Raw genomic sequence first — 14,383 nt, forward strand, 5'->3', positions numbered from 1 at the left:
GATTTCTTGTATAGTTCTGGATCACTGCTATTGAATGCCACAGATCTAGCCCTCAACAGACCATGAATATCCTGGTTCACGGATTTTGGTTCAGATATGTCTGCTATGTTTTCAAAGGGACACACTCATCCACACAGGTCTTGATGAAGTCAGTGATAACTGTGGCATATTCATTGAGACTCGTAGATGAATCCCTGATACTGTCCGTTCCACTGACTCAATGTAGTCCTGTAGGTGCTCCTCTGCCTCCCTTGAACATATCTTCTTGGTCCCCACCACTGGTGCTGCAGTCTTTAGTCTTTGCCTATACACTGGGAGTAGAAGTACAGATGATGGGACTTTCCAAAGGGTAAGCATGGGATGGGATGGAAAGTGTTTTTGATGGTGGTATAACAGTGGTCAAGTGTGTTAGCTGCTCTGGCTTTACAGGTGATATGTTGATGGTGGTCGGTCAGAGACTTCTTCAAGCTGGTCTGGTTGAAATCCCCTACAATGATAGGGAAGGGATGAGGGTGCATTGCTTCATGACCGATGATCACGGTGCTCAGCTCCTCCAGTGGCTGCCTGATGTTGGTCTGAGGTAGAACGTACACCTCCACCAGAACGACAGAGGGAAACTCCCTCAGCAGATAACATGTACAACACTTGACTGCTAGATGTTCTGGGTTGGATGAGCAGACCGAGACAGATTGTCATGTCTATGCACCATGACATGACCATCTTTGAGTTAATCATGAAGCAAACACCCTCTTCATCTATCTTTAATAGACTCAGCTGTCCTGTCTTTATGGAAAATGGTGAAGTCATCGGGCTGCAGCACTGCATCTGAAATGGCGGTGATAAGCCATGTTTCCATGTTTCCGTGAAGCAAAGTACACAGTAGTCCCTGATGTCCCTGTCATACTGCAATCGTGCAACGAGGTCTTCAATTTTATTTTCCAGAGACTGTACATACATCAGCAGGATAGTTGGAGGTGGTGAAGGGGTGGAATTTAAGACTGCATTTTTATCATACCTGTGGACCTGCTCGTCTTCCACACTTCCGTTTTCTTAAAAGCGGATTTGCACTCACAACCAGAGTCTGCAGTCTGGGATCCATCAATTTTGAGTATCAATAGATCTTTTAAACATCTTAAAACTATGTTGCTTACTAAAGTAGCCATGGCTGTGACTGTGGATTTCAGGTGTGATAGACCTAAACAGGAATATTTGATGATTCCGATCGGAACTGCATGCAAAGAGTCTCTCGACTTATCGGCACCAGCCTGAGAGTCAATATCACTCAACCAGATTTTCAATCTCCCTCCTTCCTAGATGCTGATTCATCACCACCTTTGGTTTGAAACAATAGTGGTGTCATCAGCAAACTTAAATACGGCATTGGAGTTGTACTTGGCCACTGAATCACAGGTATCAAGTGAGTAGAGCAGAGGACTAAGCACACAGCCCTGTGTTGCACCAATGCTAACAGTGAGTATGGCCAATCTGTTTTAAATTCAGTCTGCTAGTGAGGAAATCCATGATCTAGTTGCTTTTTTAGCTATCTCTACCTTAAATAGAATTCCAAAGATTTACGACACTCTGAGAGATGAATTCATTTTGAAGTGAGCAGTCACTCATTATGCAACTACACTCCCTTGTTTGTGGAATTCTGCTGAGCAAATCACAGAAATGAGCTTGACATCTGAACACACAACACTTCTGCAAGACGAGGCTAATCAATCATGAAACAGGGCTTTCAGCACAATTCGTCCATGTCCACCAAGACTCCCATTTGCCTGTGTTTGGCCAGGTTCCCTCTAAGCCTTTCCTATCCACCTACTTGTTCAAGTATCCAGTAAATGCTGTTAATGTACCTGCCTCAATTACTTCTTCTGGCAAGTCAATCTGCCAGGTGCACTGACCATGCTCTTGGTGAAGAAATTGCTCCTTGGGCTCCTATTGAACTTCATCCTACCACCATAAACCTTTGCCCTCTAGATCTTGATTCTCCAAGTTCAGGGAAAAAGACTGTGTGCATTCAGCCTCCCTCTGCCCCTCAATTTTATGCACCTCTGCCCTCAGTCTTCTACACTCCAATGAGTGAAGTCCCAACCTGCTCAAACTCTCTCCATAACTCAGTCCTTCGAGTCACAGTAAGATCCCTGCAAAACTCCTCTGCACACTTTACAATTTAATGACATCTTTTCTTTTGGAGATGACCAAAGCTGAACACAGTATTTCAAACGCAGCTTCATCAACGTTTTGTACAACTACAACATCCCAACTTCTATAACCAATGCCAACATGCCTTCTTCACCTTATCTACTTGTGACGCCACTTTCAGGGAACTATGTACTTGGTCCCTCTGTTGACCAGTACTCCCCCGTGGCCCTACATTTACTGTGAAAGACCCACTCTACTTCATGTCCCAGAGACATCTGCATGGAAATAGGCTCTGCAGCCTACTGAACAGAGGTACAACCTTCAAGCACCACAGGGAGATTAAGATTTTAAGATGAGCTTTATTTGTAACATGAAAAACAAAATGTTTGTTTTTGTCAAATCAAATCAGCAAGGATTGTGCCAGGCAGTATGCAAGTGTTGCCAGGCTTCTGGTGCCATCATAGCATGCCCAAAGCTCACTACCCTAACCGTACATCTTTGGAATGTGGAGGAAAATGGAGCCCCTAAAGATTTGTACGAAGTCATGGGAACAGTGCACAAACTTTTTACAGACGACACGGAACTTGAAACCCAATCGATGATCGCTGCCGCTGTAAAGCTATGCTACCATGCCAGTCTCACAGAATGTGCAAACTCCACGCTGACAGCACCCGAGGCCAGGAATGAGTCCAGTCTTTGGAGATGTGAAGCAGCAACACCAACTAGTGTGTCAACATGTGGACCCCAAACCACCAGAGATGATAAACAGAGTTGGGGTAAGCATAAAGTAGTATTCAAAATTCTGAAATGGGCTTTATGGGTGAATAATAGTTAATGAACCAGGAGCAGTGGATCACACAGTTCAGATTTGTACTGAGTTGCATTGGAAGGTACATCTTCTGTAATCTCAGCACTACCATGGTCAACATTAGGTATATTTCTCCAAAACTATCACAGCCAGCAAAATCTCACATTGGAGACATGGAGAACTACAAATGCTAGAATCTGGAGCAAAAGGTTACCTGCTGAAAGAATTCATCTGAAGAACTCCAGAAGAATGAAACGTTGACCATTTACTATCCATCATCGATGCTGCCTGACCTGCTGAGTTCTTCCAGCAGTTTTGTTTTGTTCAATATCCCAAATAGCCCGATTATGTTTTGGTGGTGATGGGATTAATATTTCTGCATGGTCACTCTCAGAATTCCCCTCTTCTCCAAAATAGGGCAACAGAAGTTATCACAATTCAGGCGAGGAGGCCCTTTAGACAAAGGAGCACTGGGAAACCTAAATTAACTGGTCCAAACCTTACGACACACAGGGAAATGTGTCACATACACCAAGAGGCAGCAGGTTACCATGAACCACGTTCATACAAAGGATTATCAGAATACATAATGACTCCTCCCACCACTGATAATACCTGCAGAAAGAAGGTGCTACCTTAAGAAGGCAACATTCATCAAGAAAGATCCCCACCATGCGGGTCATGCCACCTTCTCACAGCTGCCATCAGGCAGGAGCTACAGAAGCCTGAAATCCCGCACCAGGTTGAAGAACTGCTACTTATTTACCTTCAATCACTTGGTTCTTGAACCAATTAGCATAACTCTAATCACTACAGTTTAGCAACACTTAGACCACTTTGCACTAAAATGGACACTGTTTTTACTTGTTCTAATTCTTTTTCTTTAAAAGATGTGCTTATGTTTTTGTTTTGTGAACACTACTTACATGATGCTATATGCCTGAGATGCTCCTTCAAGTAAATTGTTTTCATTGCACCTGTGCACATGACAATAGATTTGAACTTCGATATTTACCTTGAATACAAGGAGTTACTGAGTAACAGCAGAGACACTTACATGGGAATTAGGTCAATGTTTAAAGAAAGTAATGATTGGGAAGGTGAGGAATCAGAATCAGATTTAATATCACTGGCCTATGTCGTGAAAATTGTTTTTGCGGCAGCAGTACAATGCGACATATAATAATAGAAACAGTGAATCACAATAAGTATACATATTTTAATAAGTTAAATTAAGTAAGTAGTGTGAAAAGAGAAAAGAAAGTAGAAAGTTAGTGTTCATGGGTTCAATGTCCATTCAGACATCTGATGGCAGAGGGGAAGAAGCTCTTCCTGAACCATTGAGAGTGTGCCTTTCGGCTCCTGTATCTCCTCCCTGATGGTAGCAAGGAGAAGAGGGCATGTCTGGGTGATGAAGGTTCTTAATGATGGGTGATGCATTTTTGAGGCATCACTCCTTGAAGATATCCTGGCTGCTATGGAGGCTACTGTCCATGATGGAGCTGACTGAGTTCACAACCTTCTGAAGCTTCTTTCGATGCTGTACAGTGCCCGACATGGCCACCCCCCCAATACTAAACAGTGATGTAGCCAGTTAGAATGCTCTCCATGGTACATCTACAGAAATTTGTGACTGTCTTTGGTGACTTACTTATCTCCTCAAACTTCTAATGAAATATAGCCACTGTTGTGCCTTCGTTGTAACTGCATTGATATGTTGGGCCTTGGATAGATCTTCAGAGATGTTGACACCAAGGAACTTGAAATTGCTCACCCTTTCGACTTCTGATCCCTCGATAAGGACTTTTTAAACTTATTTATTCATTTACAGGATGTGGACATTGCCAGCTAAACCAGCATTTATTGCCCACCCCTAGTTGTCCTTGACCAGGTGGTGATGAGCTGCCTTCTTGAACTGATGCAGTCCCTGAGGTGTCAGTACACCCATGGTGCTGTGAGGGAAGGATTTCCGTGATTATGACCCAGTGAAAATGAAGGAACGGCGATATGTCTAAGTCAGGATGGTGAGCGACTTGGAGGAGGGTTTCCAAGTGTTGGTGTTTCCAGGATCTCACTCAGATATTTAAACTGAGAAAAGCAACTGCTCTGCTACACGCACTCATTTACCAATTTACAGTTCTCCAGAAGAATGAACCTTAGTTTTTCTGTGTAATTGGCACTCCACCCCAATTGTCACATGGTCATAGAGTCAAAGGGGCCCCTTGGCCTATCCTGTCAATGCTGATCATCAGGTACCCATCAATACTAATCCAATGTACCAGCACTTAACCTTCCATGTTTTGGTGATTCGAGTCCAGCTGTCAACAGCATTTTCCCCCTGTCAAATTGAAACAGTGGGAAGGGAAGTTGAGCAGTAGGGATGAGTGTCACTGAAATTTGGGGCACAGCTCTCAGCATGGATGTTACATTATGGAATACATGGTACAAGACCGAAAGAAACAGCAGAGTCGTGGACACTGCTCAGCACATCACAGAAACCAGCGCCTCCCCCCCCACCCCCCCGTGGGACTCCATCTACACTTCTTGCTGTCTCAGTAAAGCAACAAGCATAATCAAAGATCCTACCCAATCCAGACATCATCTCTCCTACCTCTTGCCATAGAGCAGGAAAAACAAAAGCCTGAAAGTGAGTACGATCAGCTTCTATCCCGCTGTTGAACAGCCCTCTGGTCATAAAATGGAGTCTTGACCTGACAATCCAGCTTGCAATGACCTGCCCTGCACTTCCTCTGTAACCGTAAGACTTTATTCTGCATTCTGTCATTGGTTTTTCATTGCAGCACATCAACATATTGATGTGATGAAAAAATCCGTAAGGACAACATGCAAAACAGTATTTTTCACTGTACCTTAATAATGTGACAATAATAAACTGTTTACCAACAGTAAGGCAGCAACTCAGCTGAGTATTAAAGCCTGTTGTTTTTGGGTTCAACAGCACCCAATAAAAGTAGGCATGGGTTGACAACTGGGAGTGCAAGACCCTGGTGTCAGTACACTTAGAGTCACCAGAAAAGGACCTTTTTCTCCCCAGCGGCTCACACTGAACAGGTTTGTTGTCAGGCAACCCAGCTACAGTCCATGATCTATAATGGAAAAGATCTGAAGAGCACAGAGGCCCGTGATCAGAGTGCTTTACTCCTAAAGAGGTGCTAAGTGGCCAACAATACAATCCTTAAACACATTTGAAAATGTCCTGAACACCCCTCAATTTCTTTTCTAATGTAATCTCCTTCAATGGTTTACGAGTGGAGTTGACTTTTATTATTCATTTAACAGAGCGATCACACTGTGATGAGATTAATTTACACATGGCAGCTCGGTTTTAAAACAGGAATCCACCCAACACCTACTGCAAACTACATCAGCTGCTGCATCTTCCATCACTGTTCCAGTTGCCCATTGCAGGAAGTCCTGCCGAAAGGTTGCGGCCCAAAACACTGACTGTACTCTTTTCCTAGATGCTGCCTGGCCTGCTGAGTTCCTCCAGCATTCTGCATGTGCTGCTCAGATTTCCAGCACGTGTAGATTTTCCCTTGTTTGCAACAGGAAGGATGTGCAGACTTCAACGAGGGTATAGAGGAGACATATCGTGATATTGAAGGTGATTATGAGCTATAGGAAGCTTGGATGTGCTTGAATTATTTTTCCTGAGCGCTAAAGGCTGAGAGCTCACCTGATAGACATTTATAAGATTATAGGAGGCATAGGTGGGGGTCTTCATCCCAGGGTACATATGTCAAATATGAAAGGGCATAACTTAGGTGAAAGGATGACTTAAGAGAGAAGAGAGAGATGGCGAAGTACATAGCTTACTGAGAGTGGTGTCTCGGTTGGAGAGAGGGTTGAAGGTGGCCCTTGACACACGGGCATTGGATATAGAGGTCAGAATGTTACGCTGCGCTTGCACAAGATATCAGTCAGGTTACACACTTGGGGTGCATTATCTGCAGTTTTGGTCACCCTGTTATAGGCAAGGAATCACTAAGATAGGAGGTATGCAAAGAAGATTATGAGAATGTTACCAGGAGTTGAGGGCCTGAGCTATAAGGAGTCTTTGGGGAGGGATGTATAAAATCATGAGGGCATTGACAGGTGAAGTCACTCAGCTTTTTCTTAGAAAAAGGGTATCAAAAATTGTTAAGTATAGGTAAAATGTACCTTAGGGGCAACTTTTTGAAGAGATTTCTGGGTGCCATGTCTATATAGAGATGAGATGATATTTCAGTCTTTGCCTTAAACGTTGACTGTTTATTCCCTTCCATACATGCTGCCAGACCTGCCGAGTTCCTCCATCATTTTGTGTGTGTTACAGGAGATTGCTGGGACCTTGGCTGATATCTTCATGTCCTCTCTTCAGGTGAGGTCCATTATTCCAACAGGAATAATCCAAGAAACTATTGACAGTTGAGTTGCATGTCAGTGAAAAGGAAGTTACTGGAGAGGATTCTTAAGACTGATTTATATTTGTGCGTCAACTCGATGCCATAACCTACGCAAGTGACCACAGCGCTGCGTGAGCATTTATACTTGTGCCTTGGTGTGTCTGCGTCGCTCTGCAATTCGGGCATGTCGCACATGCGCACACACCTGCCCGCACAAGGCTTCATGGTCATGGTAGTCTTAATCGGGGTAAACAAGTTTAAAGCGAGCGTCTTTTTTCGTAAAAGCGAAATGTGTCCTCCATAATTTCGGAGGTCTGTAAAGCTTTATGGAAAGCATTGCAGCCAGAGTTCCTTCCCTGCCCTTCAGTCAGCCAATGGGAAGCTATTGCAGCGTAAGAGGAAATGTGATGCTACCAGGTGGACCAATGACAGTTGTTGTGGTCTGCGTTGCTGTGACACGCAGTTACATTTCGGGAGAGATGAGCATCAGGCTACGGCGTAGGGATCCGCGTAGGCTCTGCGTAGGGTTCGCGGCGATACCATACCTCCGGCATCAAGTTGACGCACAAGTATATATCAGCCTTTAGGGATAGAGTTGACTGTATGAGCATGTGGAAAAGCATGGTCTAATTAGGGACAGTCAGCATGGCTTTGTGTGGAGCAAGTCATGCGTTGCTAACTTGATTGAATTTTCAAGGAGGTGATGAAGGCGATTGATAAGGGTAGAGCAGTGAACACTGTTTACATGGATTTTAGTAAGGCATTTGACAAGGTCCCTCATGGGAGGCTCCTTCAGAAGATTAAGATACTTGGTAAGTTGGCTGTTTGGGTTCAGAATTGGCTGCCCAGGGAAAAACGATGAGATTTATTTTGGCTGGAGGACTGTGGCTAGTGGTGTTCCACAGGGATCCAACCTGGGACCTCTGCTGCTTCTGACATGGATGAGAACTTAGATAAGTTGGTTATCAAGTTTGCAAAAGAGCGTTAGAATGTGTGTTGCTCCAAATAGATACCCGCAGCATTTATTAAACTCCTTGGGCCAGGGTACAACACTAGCGCACTCATCTCCCAGTTAAAACATCAATCGGATATGGAAGGCTGATATGTCACAATCAGCTGTTGTAACCAGCCGGACCACAAGTTCAAGTCCAAGTTCAATGCCAGTCAGGAACAACACAAGCTTCTTTCCTTTGTTTTAAGTCCATTGCTCAGAGAGTAGCTTTAACCAACTGGGACCTCCCCAGCACCCCCACTCCCCACTGCCACCAGAGTCGACAGTGACTGCCACCCACAGGATCCACTAGGAATCAACGGTGACTGACTCCCTCATCAGCAGTCAGTGACCGGCACCCAAATGATGCACTGCGGCAGGAAAAAAAGCTGAGAACATAAAATCAAAAGCTAGTTTATATTTATTTTTTCACCAATTTTTAAAAACTGAAGAGATGAACAACTTAGTTTCTGTTCAGGGCTTTAGCCTGGCTTTGTGCTGAAGCCTTGCTAACAGCCAGCATGGAGTACAAAATCCAAGAGTGAGTCAGATGTCCAAGCAACGCATAGAACAGTGGCTTGAGTAGCTAGTGCCCACACACGCATGTTCAAACTGCAATCCCTATTCCCCACCACACATCACAAAGTGAGGTAAGGAATTCTGGAAACTCTGGAAAGAATCCCAGAGTGTAAACATGTCTGTTTCTTCACCCACCCATCTTCAGGAGAGAGTGGAGAATTAACCGGTTCTTCATTTCTTCTTTCCTTTAGCTGGTTTGGAAAAGAGTGTGGGGTCAATCTGCTCCCTGGACAGGCCCTTCACAGAAAAAAGTCTGGCAGCCCGCTCCTGTAGGGTGCCCCCACATTTCAACCCCATTTCCATCAGTTCACTCTTCAGCCTGTCCAGTCCCAAGCACTCAAGCTCCTCTGCAGAGTTAAATGTTCTCCAGTCCTCCAGTCGTGGTTCCTGTGGAGGGATAGGGAGAGGTAAAGTCACAGTCATTCAACAGAGCCAATGGAAGGGATGCGAGGAGTCAAAGTCATCAGGGTTATATTATAACCAAACTCACTTGTTTTGGGGTTGAGAGAGAATCATTTGCATTGAAGTAATGTTATTTGGACTTTTTTAGCTTTACATTTAATGTAGCAGGAGTGGGTCCCCTGGCTCCTCAACCTTGCCCTGCCCATTCTCTTCTCTCCCCTCCCATCAGGCAGAAGGTTTAAAAAAAATTAAAGCATGTGCCAGCAGGCTCAAGGACAGCTTAATTCCTGTTGTGAGAAGACTCCTGAATGAATTGCTCATATGCTACAGAAGATTTCCCAATCTACCTCTGCATAGCCCTTACACTTTGTCTGCAGTGTACCTTCTCCATAACCACACATTATTCTACATTATGTGTTCTTTCTACTACTTGTGTACAGAATGATTTGCCTGGATCACATACAAACAAAAGCTTTTCAGTACATGTGAAAATAATAATAATCCAATTCTCCAATGCTTAAAAATCATCCCCTTCCCTTTAAACACTCCCAATTTCAAAAGACTGCCCTCCCTCCCAGTCTTATAACTATGATCCTCATTTGAGATTCTTCCACCAATAGCGTCTACTCTAGATGAAGGGTTTCAACCTGAAATATTGACTGTCCATTTCATCCAGAGATACTACCCAACCCATCCAACATCTGTGTGCTGCTCTGGATTTCCAGTGTCTGTAGTCTCTTGTCAACATTTGCCTTGTCATGCCACCCAAGGATACTTCTGTGAGATTACTCCTCATATCTCACATGTCTGAAGCTGATGAATGGTCTTTGATCCAAATCATTAAATGTTTCTTTTAGTACAGATACTGCTTGTCTTGCTGAATGATTCCAACATTTTCTAACCTTCATTTCCAATTCAGTCTCTTCTGAATCAGTGACCAGTCTCTACATCCAGAATCAGTTTTTACATCTTCCTGCCTCAATGATACTGGCAAGTATTGACCAAGGGCACCTCACTCTTCAATATGAATTCCATGGGATCATCTATATTCACCCAGGAACAGCAGTGGAGCCTCAGTTTAACATGTCCTGGGAGAGGCTTCATGCCCAAGGATACAGTATGCCCTCAGGCACCGTAGATTACAATTAATGTTCAAACCTCTGGACTTAACCGATGGCACTTCTGATCCAAGAGGGAGTGCTGCTCACTGAGTTACAGATGAGATTGCAGGGTCCAACCCTGAGAATCTCTGTGACTTGGCTGTATCCAACCAGCAAACCAATCATCCACCACTAAAACAACAACAGTTAAAAGACATTTGGACAGGTACATGGGCAAAATGGCCTAGTTTAGATAGGCATCTTGGTCAGCATGGACGAAACAGACCAAAGGATGTGTCCATTCTGTACAACACTAACTTTTTCTGACAGTTCTCCATTTTATTTCTCCTGAGAACTAAGTGGAACCTAGGTGACCTGTTGACACTGAAGGATATCTGTACCCACAGCATTCCAACAGGCAGCAACTTTCCTGGTGCAGCTGTGAATGTATTCAGCAAAAGGGTGAGTGCATTGAGCCAGCAGGCTCCAAGTTCAATCCACAAGCCGTGGCGCCATCTATAAATTCACCGATGACACTACAGTTGTTGGCAAAATTTCAGACAGTGATGAGGAGGCGCACACTACTGAGATCTGTTTAGATGGTGTCACAACACCAAAGTTGATTCAGTGTCAGCAAGACCAATGAAGTGACTGTGGAGCTAGAAGGGAAGTCAGGAGAGAACACCAGTTCTCATTCAGGGGTCAGCAGAGGAAGGGATGAACTGCTTCGTGTTCCTGGGCATCAACATCTTGGAGGACCTATCCCAAGTTCAACACATTGATGCAAACATGAAGAAGGCATGCTAGTGGCTCCAAGTCATTAGAAATTTGAGGAGATTTGGTATGTCACCATAGACTGATGCAAATTTGTATAGAATCAGGTTTAATATCACTGGCATATGTCATAAAATTTGTTTGTTATGGGGCAGCAGAACATTGCAATATATATTAGAAAAACTTAAATTACAGTTAAGTATATACATATTTTAAAAGTTTGCTTTAGTAAGTAGTGCAAAAAGAGAAAAAAATAGGTATGAGGTGGTGTTCATGGATACCTCCTCCCTATATCCAGGGTTCCCAACCTGGGGTTCACAGACTCCTTGCTTAATGGTATTGGCCCATGGCATAAAAAAGGTTGGGAACCCCTGTCCCTGATGAGAAGAGGGCATGCCCTGGGTGACGGGGGAAATGGATGCTGCTTTCCTAAGGCATCACTCCTTGAAGATGTCCTGGATGCTAAGGAGGCTAGTGATGTAGCTAACTTATTTACAAATTTCTGCAGCTTATTTCAATCCTGTGCAGTGTCCCCTCCTCCATACCACAGTGATGCAGCCAGCTAGAATGCTCTCCAAGGTACATCTACAGAAATCTGTGAGTGTCTTTGGTGACATACCAAATCTCCTCAAACTCCTAATGAAATATAGCTGCTATCATGCTTACTTTGTAACTGCATTGATACGTTGGGCCCAGGAAAGATCCTTAGAAACGCTGGCACCCAGGAACTTGAAATCGCTCACCCTTTGCACTTCTGATCTCTCTAGGAGGACTGGTGTGTGTTCCCTTGCCTTACCCTTTCTGCAGTCCACAATCAATTCTTTGGTTTGACTGACGCTGAGTGCAGGGTGGAAAGCATTCTGCCTGGTATAGAGACTCCAAAACACAGGATCCCAGGAGACAGACTCAGCCAGCGCATCCCAGGCACAACCTTCCCCACTATCAAGGACATCCACAAGAGGCGAATGCCTTAAAGCTGCGGCATCTGAGACATATTCTCTTCCCATTACTACCATCAAGGCTGTGGTACAGGAGCCTGAAGACGCACACTCAACAACTCAGCTTCGTTCCTTCTACCAACGGATTTCTTAACGGTCCATGAACCCTGCCTCGGGTCTTTTTTTTTTGCAGTATTTATAAATACTTTACATCATATATAAGTGATAATAAATGTGACTGAGCCAGCCAAGCTTACTATGGTCAAACGGATGGGGAGGGTGAGACTACAATTGTGCTGGTCTCCAGAGAGGAGAAAGGACAGTCAGCAGAATCCCACTCCTTATTAGCTCCCAACTTGGCAGTGACTGCAAAGATTCATACATCTCTAACCGCTCCCAATGTAATGACAGAACAGGTCCTTCTGTCTACGATGTTTGTGCTGACTAAACTAAACCTACTTGCTGCACTTTGATCCATTCCCCCCCACTCCCTGCACACTCATGTGCTACTTAATGTCACTATCACATCTGCTTCCACCACTTCTAGTAAATTATCACTGTGTCATCTCCTCTAAAAATTTCCCCCTCACCATAAACCACACTCTCAAAAAACAAAACAGCTAAACAGAACTTAAAAGCTTTATAAAGCCAAGTCTTCCAAAAGAATCAGTGCAGTTGTTACCAGTGATTTTTTAAAAAGGGAGGCTGTTCTCTTCACAGGGGATTTAAGACAGAGCAGGCATAAGAGGCCAAGTGATCTCCCCTGGTTCTATTTCTTACCTCTCCTGACTGGCCAATTCTAGAATGCACATGAATTCAAATAAAGGTTCAAAGGTTCAATTTCTAATTTTCTCCAAACTAAGACATAGCATCACCTGAGAGAACCATTGTGACAAAGTGGGAGCTGATGCATCCTTCCACTTCAACAAAATGGCCCTCCTAGCTATCAATGTAACAAATGCAATAACATGTTGGTCAGACACAGAAATACCATGAATATTTTGAGAAACTATTCCAAAAAAGCACAGTTAATTTATTAGGTTGTAAATTAATTTTAAGTGCTTTAGAAATTGTTGAGAAAACTGATTTCCAGAACTGTTCCAATATAGAACAAGACCAAAACATATGTGTCAGTGTAGCTATCTCAGTTTTACATCTATCACAATGACTATCAACATTAGGAAAGATTTTAGAAAGTCTCTCCTTTGTCAAATGATAACGATGTACAATTTTAAATTGCATCAATGAATGGCTAGCACAAATTGAAGAGTTAACCAACTTCAGTATCTGCATCCAATCCTCTGTCATAAAAGTCAAATTAAGTTCCTTTTCCCAATCCTGTTTAATCTTAGATAAAGGACGCTTATCCCATTGTAATAGTAAATTATAAATTCTCCCAACAGAACCCGTAATCAAAGGGTTCATACTCATAATAGTATCTAACAGGTCAGCCTCCAATATGTAAGGGAAATTACTTAAATATTTTTGTAAAAAATATCTAACTTGAAGGTATTGCAGAAAGTGTGAGTATGAAAGTGAATTTGATTTTGAGAAAAGATGGGGCTCATTTGCTTGTTATTATCATTTGAGTTAATTGATATAATTTTTCCACGATCTAATTGTAAATTTTTTTAGTATATTTTCTTTTCTTGCTGGTGGTTTGATGTTTATTTTTAGAAGCTTCTTGTATGACGCATGGCTCCAGGGTTGTACACCTAATGGGTTCTCTTTTTTTTCTCATTTTTCTGCTCAGTAGGTTTTTCTTGTTATCACAAAATTTTGTTTTCAATCTTTAAGATGATGGTTTTTTTTGAGGATTGTAAGTGTTGTTACTTCGATGTACTCATGTTATTTTTCCTATATATACCATAAAAAGATTTGAAAAGAAAGCACACGAATTAATTCCTGCACAGGCCACTTTGTGAAATGGTTTCTGCAAACATTGGGATTTTACACCTCAGGGAGTGGGTGCGAGTCTGCTCCCTTGCTTGGTGTGAACTGCCACCTGGTGGAGGATCCAAGAAAGATCCCTCCTGCAGCTTGCTTCACACACACTTGATATACAGCACCTGGCCCTTGGAGTGCTTTCCCTACTGACAACAGCTTTCTCATTACAAATTTTAACAACATGGTAGATAATGTGTGCTACAAAATGCTTTGCAGAGGCTTATTCAGAAAAGTGGACATCCATTTTATAACAAACAAGAGAAAATCTGCAGGTGCTGGAAATCCAAAATGCT

General features: G+C 43.2%; 1 protein-coding gene across 1 annotated transcript in view; it reads right to left on the reverse strand.

Annotated features, from left to right (window-relative positions):
• Positions 1-8,753: 8,753 nt before the first annotated feature.
• The window catches only part of sde2 (SDE2 telomere maintenance homolog (S. pombe)), a 52,549-nt gene continuing 46,919 nt past the window's right edge, over positions 8,754-14,383 (reverse strand). Inside the window, exon 7 of the mRNA XM_072248046.1 lies at positions 8,754-9,316. Within this exon, the coding sequence (XP_072104147.1) occupies positions 9,101-9,316 (216 nt within the window). The 3' untranslated portion in view covers positions 8,754-9,100. The remainder of the gene's footprint in view (positions 9,317-14,383) is intronic.

The sequence above is a fragment of the Mobula birostris genome, chromosome 2 (assembly GCF_030028105.1).
Source record: "Mobula birostris isolate sMobBir1 chromosome 2, sMobBir1.hap1, whole genome shotgun sequence".
NCBI classification, from domain to species: Eukaryota; Metazoa; Chordata; class Chondrichthyes; order Myliobatiformes; family Myliobatidae; genus Mobula; species Mobula birostris.